General features: G+C 40.1%; 1 protein-coding gene across 1 annotated transcript in view; it reads left to right on the forward strand.

Moving 5' to 3' along the window:
- DAAM1 (dishevelled associated activator of morphogenesis 1) overlaps positions 1 to 16,722 on the forward strand; it is a 173,547-nt gene that overhangs the window by 113,304 nt on the left and 43,521 nt on the right. The window contains exons 4-12 of the mRNA XM_077768810.1: positions 4,163 to 4,234; positions 9,387 to 9,481; positions 12,099 to 12,432; positions 13,040 to 13,150; positions 13,276 to 13,379; positions 14,543 to 14,609; positions 14,844 to 14,961; positions 15,394 to 15,532; positions 15,818 to 15,876. Coding sequence (XP_077624936.1) covers positions 4,163 to 4,234; positions 9,387 to 9,481; positions 12,099 to 12,432; positions 13,040 to 13,150; positions 13,276 to 13,379; positions 14,543 to 14,609; positions 14,844 to 14,961; positions 15,394 to 15,532; positions 15,818 to 15,876 — 1,099 coding nt within the window. The remainder of the gene's footprint in view (positions 1 to 4,162; positions 4,235 to 9,386; positions 9,482 to 12,098; positions 12,433 to 13,039; positions 13,151 to 13,275; positions 13,380 to 14,542; positions 14,610 to 14,843; positions 14,962 to 15,393; positions 15,533 to 15,817; positions 15,877 to 16,722) is intronic.

A 16,722-nucleotide genomic window follows, 5' to 3' on the forward strand; every position in this document is an offset into this window, starting at 1 on the left:
CTTGGATTGGTAGAGATGATCACGAAATGAGACAGAAGTCTGGGACATAGCTGTGAATGTTTACCTCAGGAAGAGTACAAAGAAATAGTACAAAATTTATTTTTGTGGGCAAAGTGGTATGGAGAAAAATAAATGTACTCTTGTGCATTTATTTTTGGGAGATAGAGACAGAGTGTGAGTGGGGATGGAGCAGAGAATGAGGGAGACACAGAACCCGAAGCAGGCTTTAGGCTCTGAGTTGTTATCACAGAGCCTTGACACGGGGCTCGAACCCATGAACCATGAGATCATGACCTGAGCCGAAGTCGGACGCTTAACCAACTGAGCCATCCAGACACCCCATATCCATGGCCTGTTTTAAAAGGAGAAAATAGAACTTTTTAAAGGAATGTAGAATGGAACCAGTGTTCTCACTTCTTAGGGAAAAGTTCTAATGGGATCAGTCAAGGCAGTAATCAAAAGTAGGGTTAGGTGTATATGGTTGAGGGAGGGATTTGTTTGCAATTCCGCTGTCCAGAACTGCTCAATGCTATCAGCTCATCTTCAAGCACTCTAGAGAAATCCCCGTGAAGTTGGCTCTTAGACTGGTGGATAATGGAGCAGGAGAACAGGCTAGGGAAAGCTTTGTAAATGCTGTCCGTATGCACACATATAAATAGATAAGGCATTGATAAAGGGACAGAAGAGTTCCCACAGAAAAAGTCTAGAGAGGGGACCAGCAGTAATCCAAGCAGGACATCAGGCCTTAGACTAATATTTAGAATTAGAATAATATTCAGAAATGTTGAGTATAACAAAAATAGCAATAAAGATTTGGGGGAAAGCAAACTCATTTTTGGCCACTAACCATGTTTGAGTTTCTTATACATACAATAAGGTAGTTAAGAGTGAAAGGCCAGCTTCACACTCAATGTGTATTGCTTGTGATTAACCTGAGGTCTAATCTCAGATCTAATCTCTTAGGAAAGAGATGCCCTGATTCTTTCTCACTGGCTCTGAATTTTCTGGTTGGGGGACCCTTGGCAGCTCACCTGTCTTCTCTTTGCCCCTGTTTCCTTCTCACTAAAATAAGTGAGATAACTGCCTACCTCACCTGGTAGAGTACATGAAGAGCGCAGTGCGTAGAATAACATTTGACACACAGTAAGCTGTGCATGTGTTAGATATTGCTGCTGTTCCATTACAGCTAATACAACTTATGCAATCTTGTTTATTTCCCCACTTGTTTCTCCATAACAAATAACCCAGAAGGGAGGCAGATGGCTCAAAGAATAACACATGGTAGAGGCTGGTAACACATAGGTCCCAGTTGCTTCCCAGGGACATCAGACATGTTGTACTTTCATCAGCAGCCTCTCTCATGGGCTTCTCAGAGTCTCCCCATCGGCACGTCACAGTGTCCAGTGCTCTTTTGGGGACCCCTGAGAACAATCGCATTCATCTCTTCCTGGCCCGTGTCTCTGCATAACAGCAGCCGCATGACGTAGGAACAGAGAGTTGATTCACAGATGTGTTTCACTTGGCTCCTGTAGCACACATCTGTGTAGGACCAGGAGTGCACAGAGGACACTGGAGACACATTGCCAAAATGAAGAACTCCGAGGATCACCCCCAGGAATATAGTGATAACAGTACTTTTATGAGAAGCTTTTATATACGTTAGCTCATTTGATTTTCTCAGCACTGAGGCATGTGAAATACAAATGAAGCTCTCTTTCCCCTATTTTGACTACAGTATCTAGGTCTCCTCTTAATATGTTTACATTATTAAAGCATTTCAAAAGTGTAAAGATTTCTCTGTCTATGCTAATCTTCAGCTTCTAAGATGATCTCCTCTTTTGTTAGCCATGACTACTAAGCTTATAACAGATGGGCTCTCATGGGACCCCAGACAGGGGACAGAATTTTCCTGTAGTTTGGGACATTTGCCCTAGTTTGAGGGACTAGAAAGATCTGGCACTTTCTATTTCATTTTATAGGTTCAAATACCACTGACTATCACTGTGGGTTTTGGCTTGCTGAATGCATTGGTAACTGGGGTTTTGCTAACTTTAATACTCCATTTTAGGAGGAGAGAAGGGCTCAGCATTTACACTGCCGTTGTAACTATTTTATTAACATGTTATAGTCAAAGACCATTCTAAAAACTCCCCAGATTTCCTAAGCTTTTTAAAACCATGCAAGTGTAATACAGTCTAACTTCAAAGCTGCTGCTATAGCCTTTGTCCCCACCACCTGGCTTGCTCAGTCTCCAGATGAGTTCCGATATTCTTTACTGCCAGCTTTTAAGACACCGTAAGCACTAGTTACTTTGCCCTCTTTTAGTGACTACTTAAGAGTTTTGAGGAGCACCTGGGTGACTCAGTTGGTTAAGTCTCTAATGTAGGCTCAGCTCATGATCTTACAATTCATGAGTTCGAGCCCCATGTTAGGCTCTCTGCTGTCAGCCCAGAGCCTGCTTTGGATCCTCTATCCCCTTCTCTCTCTGGCCTTTCCCCTTCTCAAAAATAAACATTTTTAAAAGGGGGGGGCAGTGCCTGGTGACTCATTTGGGTAAGCATCTAACTCCTGATTTCGGCTCAGGTCATAATCTCACTGTTTCACTGGTTCGAGCCCCATGTGGGGCACTTGCACTAACCTCACAGAATCTGCTGGAGATTGTATCACGCTCTCTCTCTCTCTCAAATAAATACATTTAAAAAAGAGAATAATTTTGAAATTATGTTTCTTTTATCTTACCCCATAGACCTGCCTAGAAAGATTTGCTTAGGAAAAGTGTTTTTGAGATAAAGTATAGGGCTGAAATGAAAACTCCCACCTTGAAACTGCTATCCCAAGGACTGATGAGATTCTGAGGTCAGTTAATAGGTAGTGACTACTTCGTTGCCTCGTAGCAGCTTTGTGTACCTGGCCCAGCACCATCTCCAAGGGGACAGGGGACAGCAATTGTACGGAGGTGCTCTCTGAATGTGAAGCTAGAGAAGAATGAAATTGACCTTTTTGAGTCCGTCTGATCATACATGACCTACAGCCATGTAGATTCGCAAACATGCCTGGAAAGCCCCAACTGCAGTGTCATCTTCTGATGAACTCAGTATTCCCATGGAGCCAAAGCCATGGCCCCCTAATTTTGGGGGGAGGTGAGGGTTCAGGCTGGCAGGGAGCTGCTATCCACAGAAGCCCTGAAGGCCCTGGCGCTGGCTTCGTCACCCTGTTTTTTAAGATGAAAGACTGGCTAGAGCAGTTTAGGAAGGGGCTCCTGGATTCCACGTGTTTCATTTCTCCTCAATTCAGAGGCATTACGTTTTCCCAAGCGCATAAGCTGTCACAGCACCAGGGCTAGGCCTGTGAGCAATGTGTGTTCCTTTTACTACTTTCCATCCAGTGTCCGGTTTTGTTCTACCTTCTCATCTGAAGCAGTACCTAGTTTTGGTTACATCAAATGAAACCCTTCAAAAGTTTTACTGTCTTCTGGAGTCTGAATAAACTAAGTAAAAAGGTTTAATTAACAACTGGCCAAATCCTGTGGTCATTTTTTAAGACAACTTTCCTTCTTTTGTGGATTTCATCCAGACATATAATTGAGCAATACTTGTCCTCAGTGTGACACAGGACCTAGAGATCCTTGGTCCTCACAACAAACACTGTGCCCTTCCCAGTATGATTGTGTCCCTGAAGGAAAGCAATATCATACCATGATGTGGCTAAGTTCCCATTTAAATTCCTCTTTACAGTCAATAATACCATAACAACTTTTGTGGTGACAGATGGTAACTAGACTTCCTGTGGTTGCCACTTCATATTGTTTATAAATGTTACATCACTATGTTGTACACCTGAAACTAATACAGTGTTGTAAGTCCATTGTTCTTGAATTTAAAAAAATATATACATTACAAAAGTGATAAAATAGTAAATTCCTCTTAATTCATGGTTCAGAAAATGTCCCCTTGTCACACCTAACTCTGTAGCACTGTCTTGTCTCTAGTCAAATGGACAGTCTGATGATTAAAGCCAACATTTGAAGACCAATATCTTCTATCTCACTGTCTTCTAATGGCTTACATAGGCGATTGTCTACATGTTCTGAAAGTCAGATGTGCTTATGGCCATTGTGTGTATATATCTGGTGGTATTCTTACTTTCTTTTCTTTCTATCTAGGACCAGGAAGAAAACAAGGGAGCGACAAGTTGGCCTGAATTCTACATTGATCAGCTCAATTCAATGGCTGCTGTAGGTATACTTTCTGTTCAATGACACACAATTTAAAATGCAAATTTATCACACAGTTGCAAGGTAAACTGTCTTGAGTAAGAACTACCAAATGTCATTATCTTTCCCAACTCCATTCCAAACATGCAATGTTAGTGGGGATTGAGGGAGTGGAGAAGGAGGGCAGAAGTGGTACTTGGCAAAATGATTTTTTTCCAGCATGTTTTACATAAAATTAGCACACACTAAAATATAAGTGAGTTTAATGTTGTAAGAGGAAATGTAATCTTAAATCTGGCTTATGTTCAACTTTAGCTTGCAATCACTCTTACCAGTCATTTGGAGTTTGGCTATGGCGGCACTATTCTATGGGTTAATACCATTTCCAAGTAATACAATGAAACCGTTCCTTCACTGTTCTCCCATTCTCTTGTTCATGGAGGACTTGCTTACAAATTCCTGGATTCTGGATTTTACAGGGCAGCCAGGTACTCTTTTACTCCTATAAATTAACAAAAGGAGTCTATGAAATAGGTGATTGAATGAAAAGACATAATAATTATGTCAAGATGTCCTTGGGAAATCTTTGGTTAAATAATTGTTTAAAACGCATTCTTAGTATCTGAAATACACATCCTTATCACATGGATGTCTCTAACATCAGCGCTTCGAGCAGCCTGAACAGCACCTATCAATCCAAGCTAAAATACACAGCAGAAAACAAGCCCTCAGCCTTTGAGCATTTGTAGCTCAAATCCTGCTCATGTTGATAACAATTGGGATTGCCCACAGTGGGAGAGTCTCATGATTTTAAGAGTCACTCTGTTAGATTCAGTGTTAGATTCAATGTATAACATGCAAGCAAAATGATAACTTCCATAACAAATACTTTACCTCTTCCTTTCCTCCTTCCGCTGAGCCTTTTTGGAGAATTAGCTTCTTAAGACTTAAGGCAGACATTTTAAAAAACATCGTCTAATATTTTGCTGCTGCTGTTGCTGCTGCTGCAAACATTAAAAACTGACCAGAATATGTGAATCACTCACGCTTTTACTAAACTTTCAGCGGCCTTCACTTTTACTAACTTCCTCTTTTCTAGTTTTTTCTTTGAAGATACTTCTGCTGTTGCACAATGAATAATAAACAGCCTGGTAAATGTGAACAGGGTTGTATAAATGATAGAAGAAACTGCTAAGCTTTTGCCCTGAGGATTTCTAGTCTAAACTCATGGCAGAAAATAACCTCCACAGCCTCCCTGTATAAGGCATCCTACACAGTGCTAAAGATGGGAAAAGGGTGATCTCAGCATTTGTATGAATATGTTAGCAGAATGTGAGGCTTGTGGGGACCATCCCATCCGGGATTTTCTATGCATCACCGAAGCAGTAATAATTTAGAGCCATTTACATTTCCTGCATCTGAAGGTTGTATTCTCAATTCTTGTTCCTGGCTGTTAGGGGGGAAGAATAGAGCTGTGGGGCAGGCTGTCTGTCTTTCTAATTAAGTCAGCATTGTTTGATGTAACAAGGGAAGTTGCTTCTTTGTTAATGAATTCACTTCTATCAATGGAGAAGTACTAAATACTATGGCGTTTTCTTTCCTTCAAATTTCGGGGACAATTAGGTTAATTTGTCCTTTAGTGTCTTACTCCATACCATGTATGGAGTCAACCTCGTTCATTTCCTGCACCAGAAGGACTGTGATGTGCCAATACAAGGCACTTCTTTCAGAGCCTCCTTTTTCCTTTGGCCAGGTCCTTGGACAACCTTTTGCTACATTCATGAGTCATCTACATTTTAATTGTATTTGCTTCCTAATCCAAATTCGTCTCCAAGAGTATCACAAGGCAATTAAATTGTCCCTCACCTTGCTATTCTTTGTGCTTAACACCTAACAAAGCTTTCTAATGCTCCTTTAAGAACGGAGTTGGCATCTTTCTAGGGTTCAAGGTAAAAAGCAGTAATAGCTCATGAGTTATAAGACCTCAGAACTCCTGCATATGTAAAGAACAAGGAGGTCTGATGAGACCAAAACCCCTGTGCTGAATTTTTCTGTTTTTCTCACCAAATTTGTTGCTACCACCTGCTACTATAGTTCTGGTTGATCTCTCTGATAACTGTGTCAGAGAATTCCCAGTGGCACACAGCAGAAATCGTGAGTCCTTGTCCCTGGGGACAGGAAAGACCTACAACTCCTCCATATCCTTTCATGGCCAGGCAACTAGACACACGTCTCTAGTGTAGAGACTTGTTGAAGGGGCATTTATCCACACTGTTATCATCCATTGTCTTCAGCACCAATCGCGACTACTGCCACTGAGTGTGCAACCATGTGACAGGCACTTTACGTGTTGTTTTAAATCCTTATAAGCACCCAGTGCTGTAAGTGCTGTTTGTAGATAAGGAGTCTGGGACTTGGAGAAAGGTTACCTTGCCCAAGGTCATCAAATTAGGAAGCAGTAGAGCTGGAATTTAAACCTATCAGTCTGAGCTCACAGATTACTTTCTAATTTGCCTCTCACTAATTTGATTTTTAAAAACCTTCGGCAAGTAAAAGAGGCCTGGTGATCCCACTCCCCCCCACCTTCCCCCACCCCACCTCTGACTTTTCTGAAGTGGGGCAGGCATCTGTTTTCTTCAATGCCTCCAGGGTCTGATGGATTGTCCAGGTCGAGAACTGTAGCACTTACTGGTCTGTGAGGCCGTTTGTGGAACAAGTTCAGTTACTTTACGTAAGCTTCTTAACAAGAATGCTTTGTTCTTGAAAGGACCCCTGAGTGATCTGTTGGCTTTTAAAGAGTGAAAAACAGTGTAATAAAAGTACAGCCCAACAGGTTCCAGAGGGGCCTGGCCTGCCTTTGTATGTGGCTTCTACATGCGCTTTCAAGGAGGAAGATGTGAGGTGAAGTTCAGCGTGCTTAGCTGACTGGCTTATTGACTTCACACCAGTGAAATGTTTCAAATGGGAGCTTAGTTCCAGACTCCGAGCCAGGAATGATTTCTGTGCTTGGTTTGTCCATCATTCTCGGACTTGCATCTTCCAAGGTATAGCCAGTAGCCTTCATCAGAAGATCCTCTACCAGGGATGCACTTTGTCTTTTGCCCACTTCTCAAGTGAGCAGGGACTTGGTAAGTGCACAGAACACCCCAGGAGGCTGCCGCAAGCCTGTCCTGTATAGACCACGGGTGCACACTACATGTTTGTCCCAGCAGCCATCTTTAGGAAGGTGGGCATAGCTCCTTTTTCTCCAAAAAGGGGCAAATCAAGCCTTCTTCCTACATGTGAAGCCTGAAAACTTTGAATTTTATATAAATTATTTTGAAGTCACATTACAGTATCACGTCCATCTATATATCCTCCGTTTTCTCAGTACAACAAACACAATCTTAGATTCAAATCTGATTACGTCACATGCAGAAGAGAGTGTGTCACCTCCATTTTGAGAGGAAGGTAATGGTCTTTATACTGGGAAATGAAATTCTAATTTAATTTTCTTGACTTTTCATAAATCTCCCAGCTCTACAAGGCAGACTTCATGTAGTCTGTCTTTATTCAGATGTTTCACCCTCTCCAAGATTGTTAAAAGAGTAAATCCATACATCTTTCTTTAGTATTAGTGAACCGTAATAAGAAATGTGTGTCTTTAATTTGGGTATAGTTTTGTGCCTAGGAATGAGCAGTGATGATCATAGATGGCTTGATTTGGAGCTGCAGATTCAAAGTGATTGCTTAAGAGTCTAAACAAGTTCAGCTTTGCCTTAGGGGATTAAATACACTTAGCCAGATTCATACCGAATTTTCCAGGGAATACGTCTTGTAGAGCAAGTTTGAAAAAACAAGATTTTACTGATTTTTATTTCATTTGCCTTAAATTATACTGATATATTTATTTGTTTGGAGATTTACCCCCTCCTTCTCATGAAGTCAAATTTAGGCTTTAGTTAAACTCAGCGCTGATACGATTAGCTTGAAAAAAGTAAGTAAAGTCACCCTTTAATGATTTGTGGTCCTGAAAGAAAGGGAGAGACTGGATCACTGAGATATGGTTAACAGTCAAGCTTCCCACCCCCCACCCCCCCACTCCCAGTACCCCAGACTGTTTCCCAGCCATGCATTTAATCAGATTTGGTAACAGGTAGAGAGACTGAGATTAGAAAAGCCACATGTTCAGAATAGGATGAAAGTAAGGACGGGACCCGTGGTTCCGTGAGTGGAGGGCACCTGAGACTTGGGGATACTTTTAGTACAACTAAGTGATCAGGGGCTCAAAGGAATGGAAACAACTGTCTCACAAGTATGAACTTGACTAGCATCCGTGACTGTAATGTCAGCTGAGATCTGCTTCCTTAGTGCCTCATTCTTCAAAGTGAGGTCCATAGACCTGCAGCATCAGCACCGCGTAGAAACTAATCAGCAGTGCAGCGCCTTGGGCTTCACTCCGGACAGTACCACATCAGAACCCTCATTTTAACAAGATCCCCAGATGATTCGTATCCACATTAAAGTTTGGGAAGCACTTCTCAAAAGATCCTTGTGTAGGGAGAGTATAAACACACTCCCCCTCCACCACCACGAACACATACACAAGTACTCTGTAGCTGAATTTCCAAATGGTGGTGAATGATTTCTAAAGCTTAAATTTTCACTGTGAAAGAATTGCCTGACTTAGTATCACATCTGATTTAATTGTTCCTCTTAAATAATTTGATGTAGCAAATAGTGTTAACGATTACATTTTTTGGCCTGAGGATCACACAAACTGCCTCGGTTTGATAGTGTGATAATGTTATTAAATTTAGTTGCCAGAATACTGTATTTAACTGCAGGTCCAATATTCTTTCTATAAAGATATTACTATTTATATCTTCATCAGAGTGTAGTTACAGAATAGTTATACAACTGTAGTCGGACAAACTAAAATTTCTACTGAATATTTCTAAATGTTTCTTAAAGGTTTATCTACAATTGGAAAGAACTTTTAGTAGAGATAACAAATTTGGAATTCTTAGCACTTCTGCTCTGTATTTTGGTTTTGCAGTAATCTTGATTATAGATGTACTGATTGTTTATTTGTCTTGAAAGTGATAATAGCATGTAATCTGTAGGCTTGTCTTGCTTGTACACTAATTAAATCATAGAATTTGAAGAGGTAACTTCCATTTTCTTTGCATAGAGAAAATCTCTCCTGGCTTTAGAGAAGGAAGAGGAAGAAGAGAGAAGTAAAACTATAGAGAGTTTGAAAACAGCACTAAGGACAAAACCAATGAGGTAATTCTTTTCTTGGTAGCATGTGCTACTTGTCACTTTTTTTTTTCTTCCTTTCTTTATCCCTTTTTCTCTACCCTCCTTTCATTTTTTCTGCAGTAGCCAAACTTTCAAGTACGTCTTAAGTGCATGCAATTGAACATGAGTGAAATACTTTAATCATTGAACATTCAATGAATTGATTTTCTTCACTTAAAGGATATGCAGACAGCTGTTAAGTGGCTAAAATAAAAAAAGAGACTAGCAAGTGTCGGTTGCTGATGTGGAAAAATTGCACACCCACCCCGTACACTGCTGGGTGGGAATGTAAAATGATTCAGCTACTTTGGAAAACAGTTTGACAGAGTCCCTCATACTGTTAAACATAGTATTGCCATGTCATCTGACAATTCTCTTCCTCAGTATATAGCCAAGGGAAATGAAAACCTGTCTCCCAAAAACCCATGTGTTCATGGGAGTGAGAGTGTTCATGTTAGTAGTATTCCTAATGGCCAAAAGTAGAAACAACCCAAATTTTATCAGCTGATGAATGGATAAATAGAATGTGACATGTGCATACAATGGAATATTATTTTGCCCTAAAAAGGAATAGTCTGTTGATATATGCTACAACATGGATGAACCTTGAGAATATTTATGCAAAGTGAAAGAAACACATATACATAGTATATGATTCCATTTATATGAAAGTTCCAGAAAAGGCCAATCCATACAGACAGAAAGATTAGTGGTTGCTTAGGATTGGGGCGAGGGGAAAATGGTCTTTTGGGGATGATTAGAGTGCTCTAAAATCAGATGATATTGGGGCACCTGGGTGGCTCAGTCAGTTAAACATCCGGCTTCAGCTCAAAGTGATCTCACAGTCTGTGAGTTCAAGCCCGCACTGGGCACTGTGCTGACAGCTCAGAGCCTGGAGCCTGCTTCAGATTCTTTGTCTCTCTGTCTATCTGCCCCTCCCTCGCTAATGCTCTCTCTCTCTCTTTCTCTCAAAAATAAACAAACATTGGTGTGCCTGCATGGCTCAGTTGGTTAAGTGTCTGACTTCAGCTCAGGTCATGATGTCATGGTTTGTGGGTTTGAACCCCGCAACAGGATCTGTGCTGACAGCTCAGCCTAGAGCCTGCTTCTCAGATTCTGGGTCTTCCTCTCTCTCTCTCTCTCTCTGCCCCTCCCTTGCTCATGCTCTCTTTCTCTCTCGCAAAAGTAAATAAACTTAAAAAATATTTTTTAAATAAATAAATAAACATTAAAAAATGTGGGGTGGGGGTGCCTGGGTGGCTCAGTCGATTAAGTATCTTACTTTGACTCAGGTCATGATCTCACAGTTCATGAATTCGAGCCCTGTGTTGGGCTCTGTGCTGACAGCCTGGAGCCTGCTTGAGTTATGCATCACCCTCTCTCTGTTCCTCCTCTGTTCGCACTCTGTCCCTCCCTCTCTCTCAAAAATAAGTAAAAAATAAAAGAAAATTTTTTAACCAGATGAGGTGAATGGTTGCACTGAATTGTACATTTGAAAGTATGAATTTTATGGCAGGTGAGTTATATCTCAATAAAACTGTTATTGAAAAATGGTGGGAAGTCTGCCTTCTCTGTGTGTCTCCCACACCTTCAGTTTCAATTAATTAGCCTTTAAGGTTTGGTGAGATGTTGGGGGTGCTTTTAGTACATTTCATTAACATAGGTGCTATGAATGAAGCCAACTGATTCAAGCAGTTAGGCTATATCTGGATTGTGTGATTGCGTGAAATGGCTGGAAAAATAAAGATTTCCTTTTCTTTATTTAACTGTAAAATGCTAAGAAATATCTATTGATTTATCAAAAATTCTATGCAGTTGTATGACAGAGGTTTTCTACCCAATCCTAGCTACCTCAGTGTTTCCCTATTTGTGTGTGTTTTGCATTTTCAGATGTTAATGGGTATCCAAGGCAAAATAAATTTGGACATTTCTGATGTAGTCATATAAACAAGTTATGTTACTTCTGAAATTTCAGAGACTTCAAATGCATGTGTATATTGTGAATTACTCTAATTGATTGCCTTTACAGTAAATAAGCACTATAGATGTCAAATTAATGTTCAGTGACAAAGAATTGCTGTTACTTGTTTTATATATTGGGATTCCAGTTGCATGTCCTACAAAAGAAGAGTTTTGCTACAAAATGTTAGTAATATAGATGATCATTTTTTTGACAAGCAAATATCCTAAAATTATAGGAGGCTCTTTGATGTTCATTGATATGCATCATTGGTTAATATAAAGGTATCTGGGGGCTGGATGCTATAACACAGGATCAGCAGATGACTTTAACTTAAGACACGTATTCTGAGTGTCTTCTTGATCCAGATTTTCTGTGGTTGTGTGATCTGCTAGTCGATTCTTTGTATCAGTAGAGATCTTTGTATCTCAAATTGAGAGTATCTCACCTTTCTGAGAGACCTGACCATTGGGTTTGTGCCGAGGAAGAGGCCAGGAATTAAGACTTCATCAATGTAGGTCTTTGGTATTCAGGAACTACATCTTCCTTCCTCCTGCCCCTGCGAAACTTTTCCATTAAGGGCTATTAGAAAATTCCAAATAGACTTAAGTCTGATACATTTTAACCTTCTTCTCCTGACAGGTTTGTAACCAGATTCATTGACTTGGATGGCCTGTCATGTATTCTCAACTTTCTAAAGACCATGGACTACGAGACGTCAGAGTCTCGAATACATACCTCTCTCATTGGTTGTATAAAGGCGCTAATGAACAACTCTCAAGGTCGGGCTCATGTCCTGGCTCACTCTGAGAGTATAAACGTGATTGCTCAGAGTCTGAGCACAGAGAACATTAAAACAAAGGTGGCCGTGCTGGAAATCTTGGGCGCCGTGTGCCTGGTTCCCGGGGGTCACAAGAAGGTTCTGCAAGCCATGCTGCACTACCAGAAGTATGCCAGTGAAAGAACTCGCTTTCAGGTGGGCATGCTCTCTCACCACTTTGTCATTCACCCCGTTTGACAGGTGCCTTCCTGGCCCTGTAGTGGGGACGTGACTTATTTCCTCCTGTGATGATTACTCAAACTGTGTCTTCCAGTCTTTCCTTCCTTGTGTGTCTTTTTACCGGAGTCGATTATGCTTTCTATAGTTAATCAATCTGGGATTTTAGATTTACTGAACTTGAAAACGTGGCCCTTCTTTCCACCTGTCATATAGCATATATCTTTTGAATCCACGTAATACACTATTCCCTGAAAATTTTACAGGTTACCATTCTTGATTTAGTATTGATATATACAGTGGGATTATGTCACCATATTTATGCTCAAATGTAAAGAGCTGAGTTGACAAAGCACAGTTTTTTGTATCTTGTATATGTATATATAAATGAATATATGTGATGTAGGCATTTTGCAAGTCAGAGATTTTTTTTAACTAATTTTAAGAAAAATAAAAGATGGCTCTCTATAGATCCATGTAACTCTAAGCACAAGATTTTAAAAATTTACTTCTGAGTATAAGAATAAAGTGAATGTATGATTAGTAGTGATTCAGTCCTTTGTTTCTATGTTTGTATCCTTGGTAGACATTAATCAATGACTTGGATAAAAGCACAGGGCGGTATCGAGATGAGGTGAGCCTCAAAACTGCCATCATGTCCTTCATCAATGCAGTGCTAAGCCAAGGCGCTGGAGTGGTAAGAACCTTCTGTACTTGCTATTGAAGACATGTATTGTTAAAGAATAATCTTTAAAATTAAAAAAAGATTCCTATATAGTCCAAAAAGCATAAGTATATAATTTATCACCCTTTCACTTTCAGGAAAGTTTGGACTTTAGACTTCATCTTCGCTATGAGTTTCTGATGTTAGGAATTCAACCTGTAATAGATAAATTAAGGGAACATGAAAATTCAACATTAGATAGGTAAGTCAGACTGTTCTCTTCTAAGATGGTTCTCCAGCTTTTTCCGTATGTGTAGTGCCAGCCTGTGAACTACTTGTGACCTTTGTGTAACATAAGGAGCTGGCATCAGACTGTTAGTTCAACTCTGGTGCTTTTTTTTTTTTTTTTTTTTTTTTTTTAAATATTAGGACTTTCTCCATGAAGGAAGCAGCACATTGTGTGGAGAACTTCATGTGGGTTCTGAAATCAGACTGAATCCATATTCTAGTCTTACCTCTTTAACTTGCTGTGTATTTTTTTTCTAAGCTATATGACGACGACAATGATGATAACTATCTTTTATGGGCTGTTAGGAAAATTGACTGTAAATCATGGAGGCAACTTGATAGGCATTCTGTGAATGTTACTTTTCACACTCGTTCCTTTGCTCTTATTTGCAATCATTTTACCATTTCTAAGATCTCCCACCAGCTCTCAGATCTCCTCTTCTACCCCTCTCCCCCTCATTCATGTGCTCTAACATGCTCTTCTCTTTGATGTTCTTTGAACATGTCAAAATAGTCTTGCCTCAGGGCCTTTGCATTTGCTATTTGCTCAGCTTTTAAAAGATCTTCCCACATCTGTCCAAATTGCTTATTCCCTTGTTCCCTTCCAAGAGACCTGTTCAAGCCAGTGTATGTCCACCACTCACCATACCTCCCATCATTCTCTTTTCCCTTTACTCTGATGTATTTGTCTTCATAAAGCTTATTATCCCCAGTTGCTAAAATACATAGTAGGGGCTCCATAAATATTTGAATGAATAGCGAGTGGCATGAATATTTCTTTCATGATCTTAATTCATCAGTCAGGCAAGTGTAGATATATGGACCTGTTTTTCCATAAAGGGAGTGTGTGAGCAGAAGCTGGACTTGATTATGTTGGGATTTGATACACGTTTATTAGTTGTCTACTGTGTACTAGGCATCCTAGGCTTTGAAGCTTGTCTTTTATTATGATCTCAGTCAGAGTGTCTTTTTCCCTTAGAACATATTAAGCAAAGGCATTCAAAATTTTGTGGTCGTCGTCTTTTAGAGCTATCTCTGAAAATTTAGGAAAGGCCTTAGCATTAATATCCTGGTTCCTATGTGCTTATGTTTGTAGGGTGTTCTACTTTTAATAGCTTCTCTTTTATTGGATTTCAGGCATTTAGATTTTTTTGAAATGCTCAGAAATGAAGATGAACTAGAATTTGCCAAAAGATTTGAACTGGTATGTATCCTCACAGTTATTCCGATTTAACTCATCAACTCATGGACTTCCCCTGTTGTAATGTGTGTTGAGTTGACATGGACCAGTATAGGATCTTGCAAAAAGCGAAATCCGGGTTCTGTTTTGCTACCTAAGTGGCAGGATTAGCTCTGGGTGCCTTGGATTTGCTTATCTTGCATTGCAAGTATTAAGGATACTGGGCGTTGACTTAGATTTCTTTTTCATCCGGAATAGGTTCACATAGACACAAAAAGTGCGACCCAGATGTTTGAGCTGACCAGGAAGAGGCTGACCCATAGTGAAGCTTACCCTCACTTCATGTCCATCCTGCACCACTGCCTCCAAATGCCTTGTGAGTGTGTTTGTGACTTACATGTGTGTTTTTGAATGTTTGGACATCATCCAAAGGGCTCTGTCTTCTGAGCAGTGCTGATTAAGTTGGGTGCACACCAGGGATTCCAAACCTTGCTTTTGTGACAGTCCAAAATGTTTCCACACAGCTTAAGGGGTATTATGACATTCTAAAAATGAAATGAATTATAACTTACTTTGATTTTAAAAATAAATGTATGCCTTGCAACACATTTAGAAAGGGGTAGAAAGTGCCTCTCAATCATATAAACGATCATCACATGTCAGAATTCCAGAAACTTTGGGAAGTGCTGGTGCAGATGTTGTAAACATCTCTGGTTCCATGGCTCTGGTGGGTGACCGCTGTTGAAAAATATTCATCCTAGTTTAGAAACAACGTGAAGTATTTTTCCACCCTTCTTTTCTTTTTTAGACAAGAGAAGTGGCAACACCGTTCAGTACTGGCTACTACTAGATAGAATTGTACAGCAAATAGTCATTCAGAATGACAAAGGACAGGACCCCGACACCACACCTTTGGAAAACTTTAACATTAAGAATGTCGTACGAATGTAAGTTTCTTATTTTGCTGTCTGTGAGATGGTAGTCACCATGTAAGACGTTTACTTTATCCTACTTTAAAATAGCAGCTGGGAGAACCGAGATGTTCTAGAGGTCAAATATGAGCGCCTATATATACATACGTAATGTATCTGAGTAACATCTGGGTTTAAATGGGTTTCAAGCATGCTGAGGATTTTCTCTGCAGTGGACTATTTTTGTACCTAGAAGAGCACGCATTTTGGCAATGGCCCTTTTATGTTTTTGTAATGAATGCTCTTTTAACTATTATACAGGTTGGTTAATGAAAATGAAGTTAAGCAGTGGAAAGAACAAGCAGAAAAAATGAGAAAAGGTAAATAATGAGGCCCTGACGAGAGAAGAGGCCACATATTTGGTTATTGGACAGCTCTAGGCTTTCTTTGTTTTAGAACTTTGCACTGATACTTCTTGCTGACTTGAATGTATCCAACAGTCTTTCTTTTTCTGTGTCTAAGGGCATTTTGCCCTGTTTTCTCCTGAATCCAACTATTTTAATTGTCATGCTGATTGCCAAACAGTTTATCCTTTTATTATAATTAGGTAAAAATTTTTTTTAAAAACTTGTAGCATTTGCTGTTGGGCATTCATTCATTAACTCAAATTTTCTTAACTACCACTCATGCCAGCCCTTCCCCAACCCCATAACTACTCTTTAAATCCCACTAGCTTTTAAGGGGACTACCCAGAATTTTAAGAGAAACCCAGGCCACTTGGTTTCAGCAGCCCAGTTCTCCACATGACCTTAGTTTGGTACCAGTTATAAAAAGAGAAATCATATAGAAAATCACAGACCATCATAGATGTATGCATTATGAGACATTCCTAGGCCAGCTGTTGGTATTTGAGTATGTCATTGGTCTTAATACTCAGCATCAAATGATAGGAGAGTCATTTGTACCCATCACTGTGCCAGCCACTCACAGAATGGATGGAAGTCGCCCTCTCCCTTCCAAATGCTTGCAGCTTGAAGTCGGCCGTCTTAGGAAAACTCTCTTATTCCTGACCTCTGCTCTTTCACTGTGCCAGTTAACTGACTTCCTTTTCCTTGTCCAACTTACTTAGTCACAGCCAGTGAAACACAGTAACACTCACCCCTGATACTTAGTGCATTGAAAAGAGGGTCCAGGAGATGCCAAAGCATTTCCTTTCTCCTCATTGC

The sequence above is a fragment of the Crocuta crocuta genome, unplaced genomic scaffold (assembly GCF_008692635.1).
Source record: "Crocuta crocuta isolate KB4526 unplaced genomic scaffold, BGI_CrCroc_1.0 scaffold10, whole genome shotgun sequence".
In the NCBI taxonomy this organism is placed as follows: domain Eukaryota; kingdom Metazoa; phylum Chordata; class Mammalia; order Carnivora; family Hyaenidae; genus Crocuta; species Crocuta crocuta.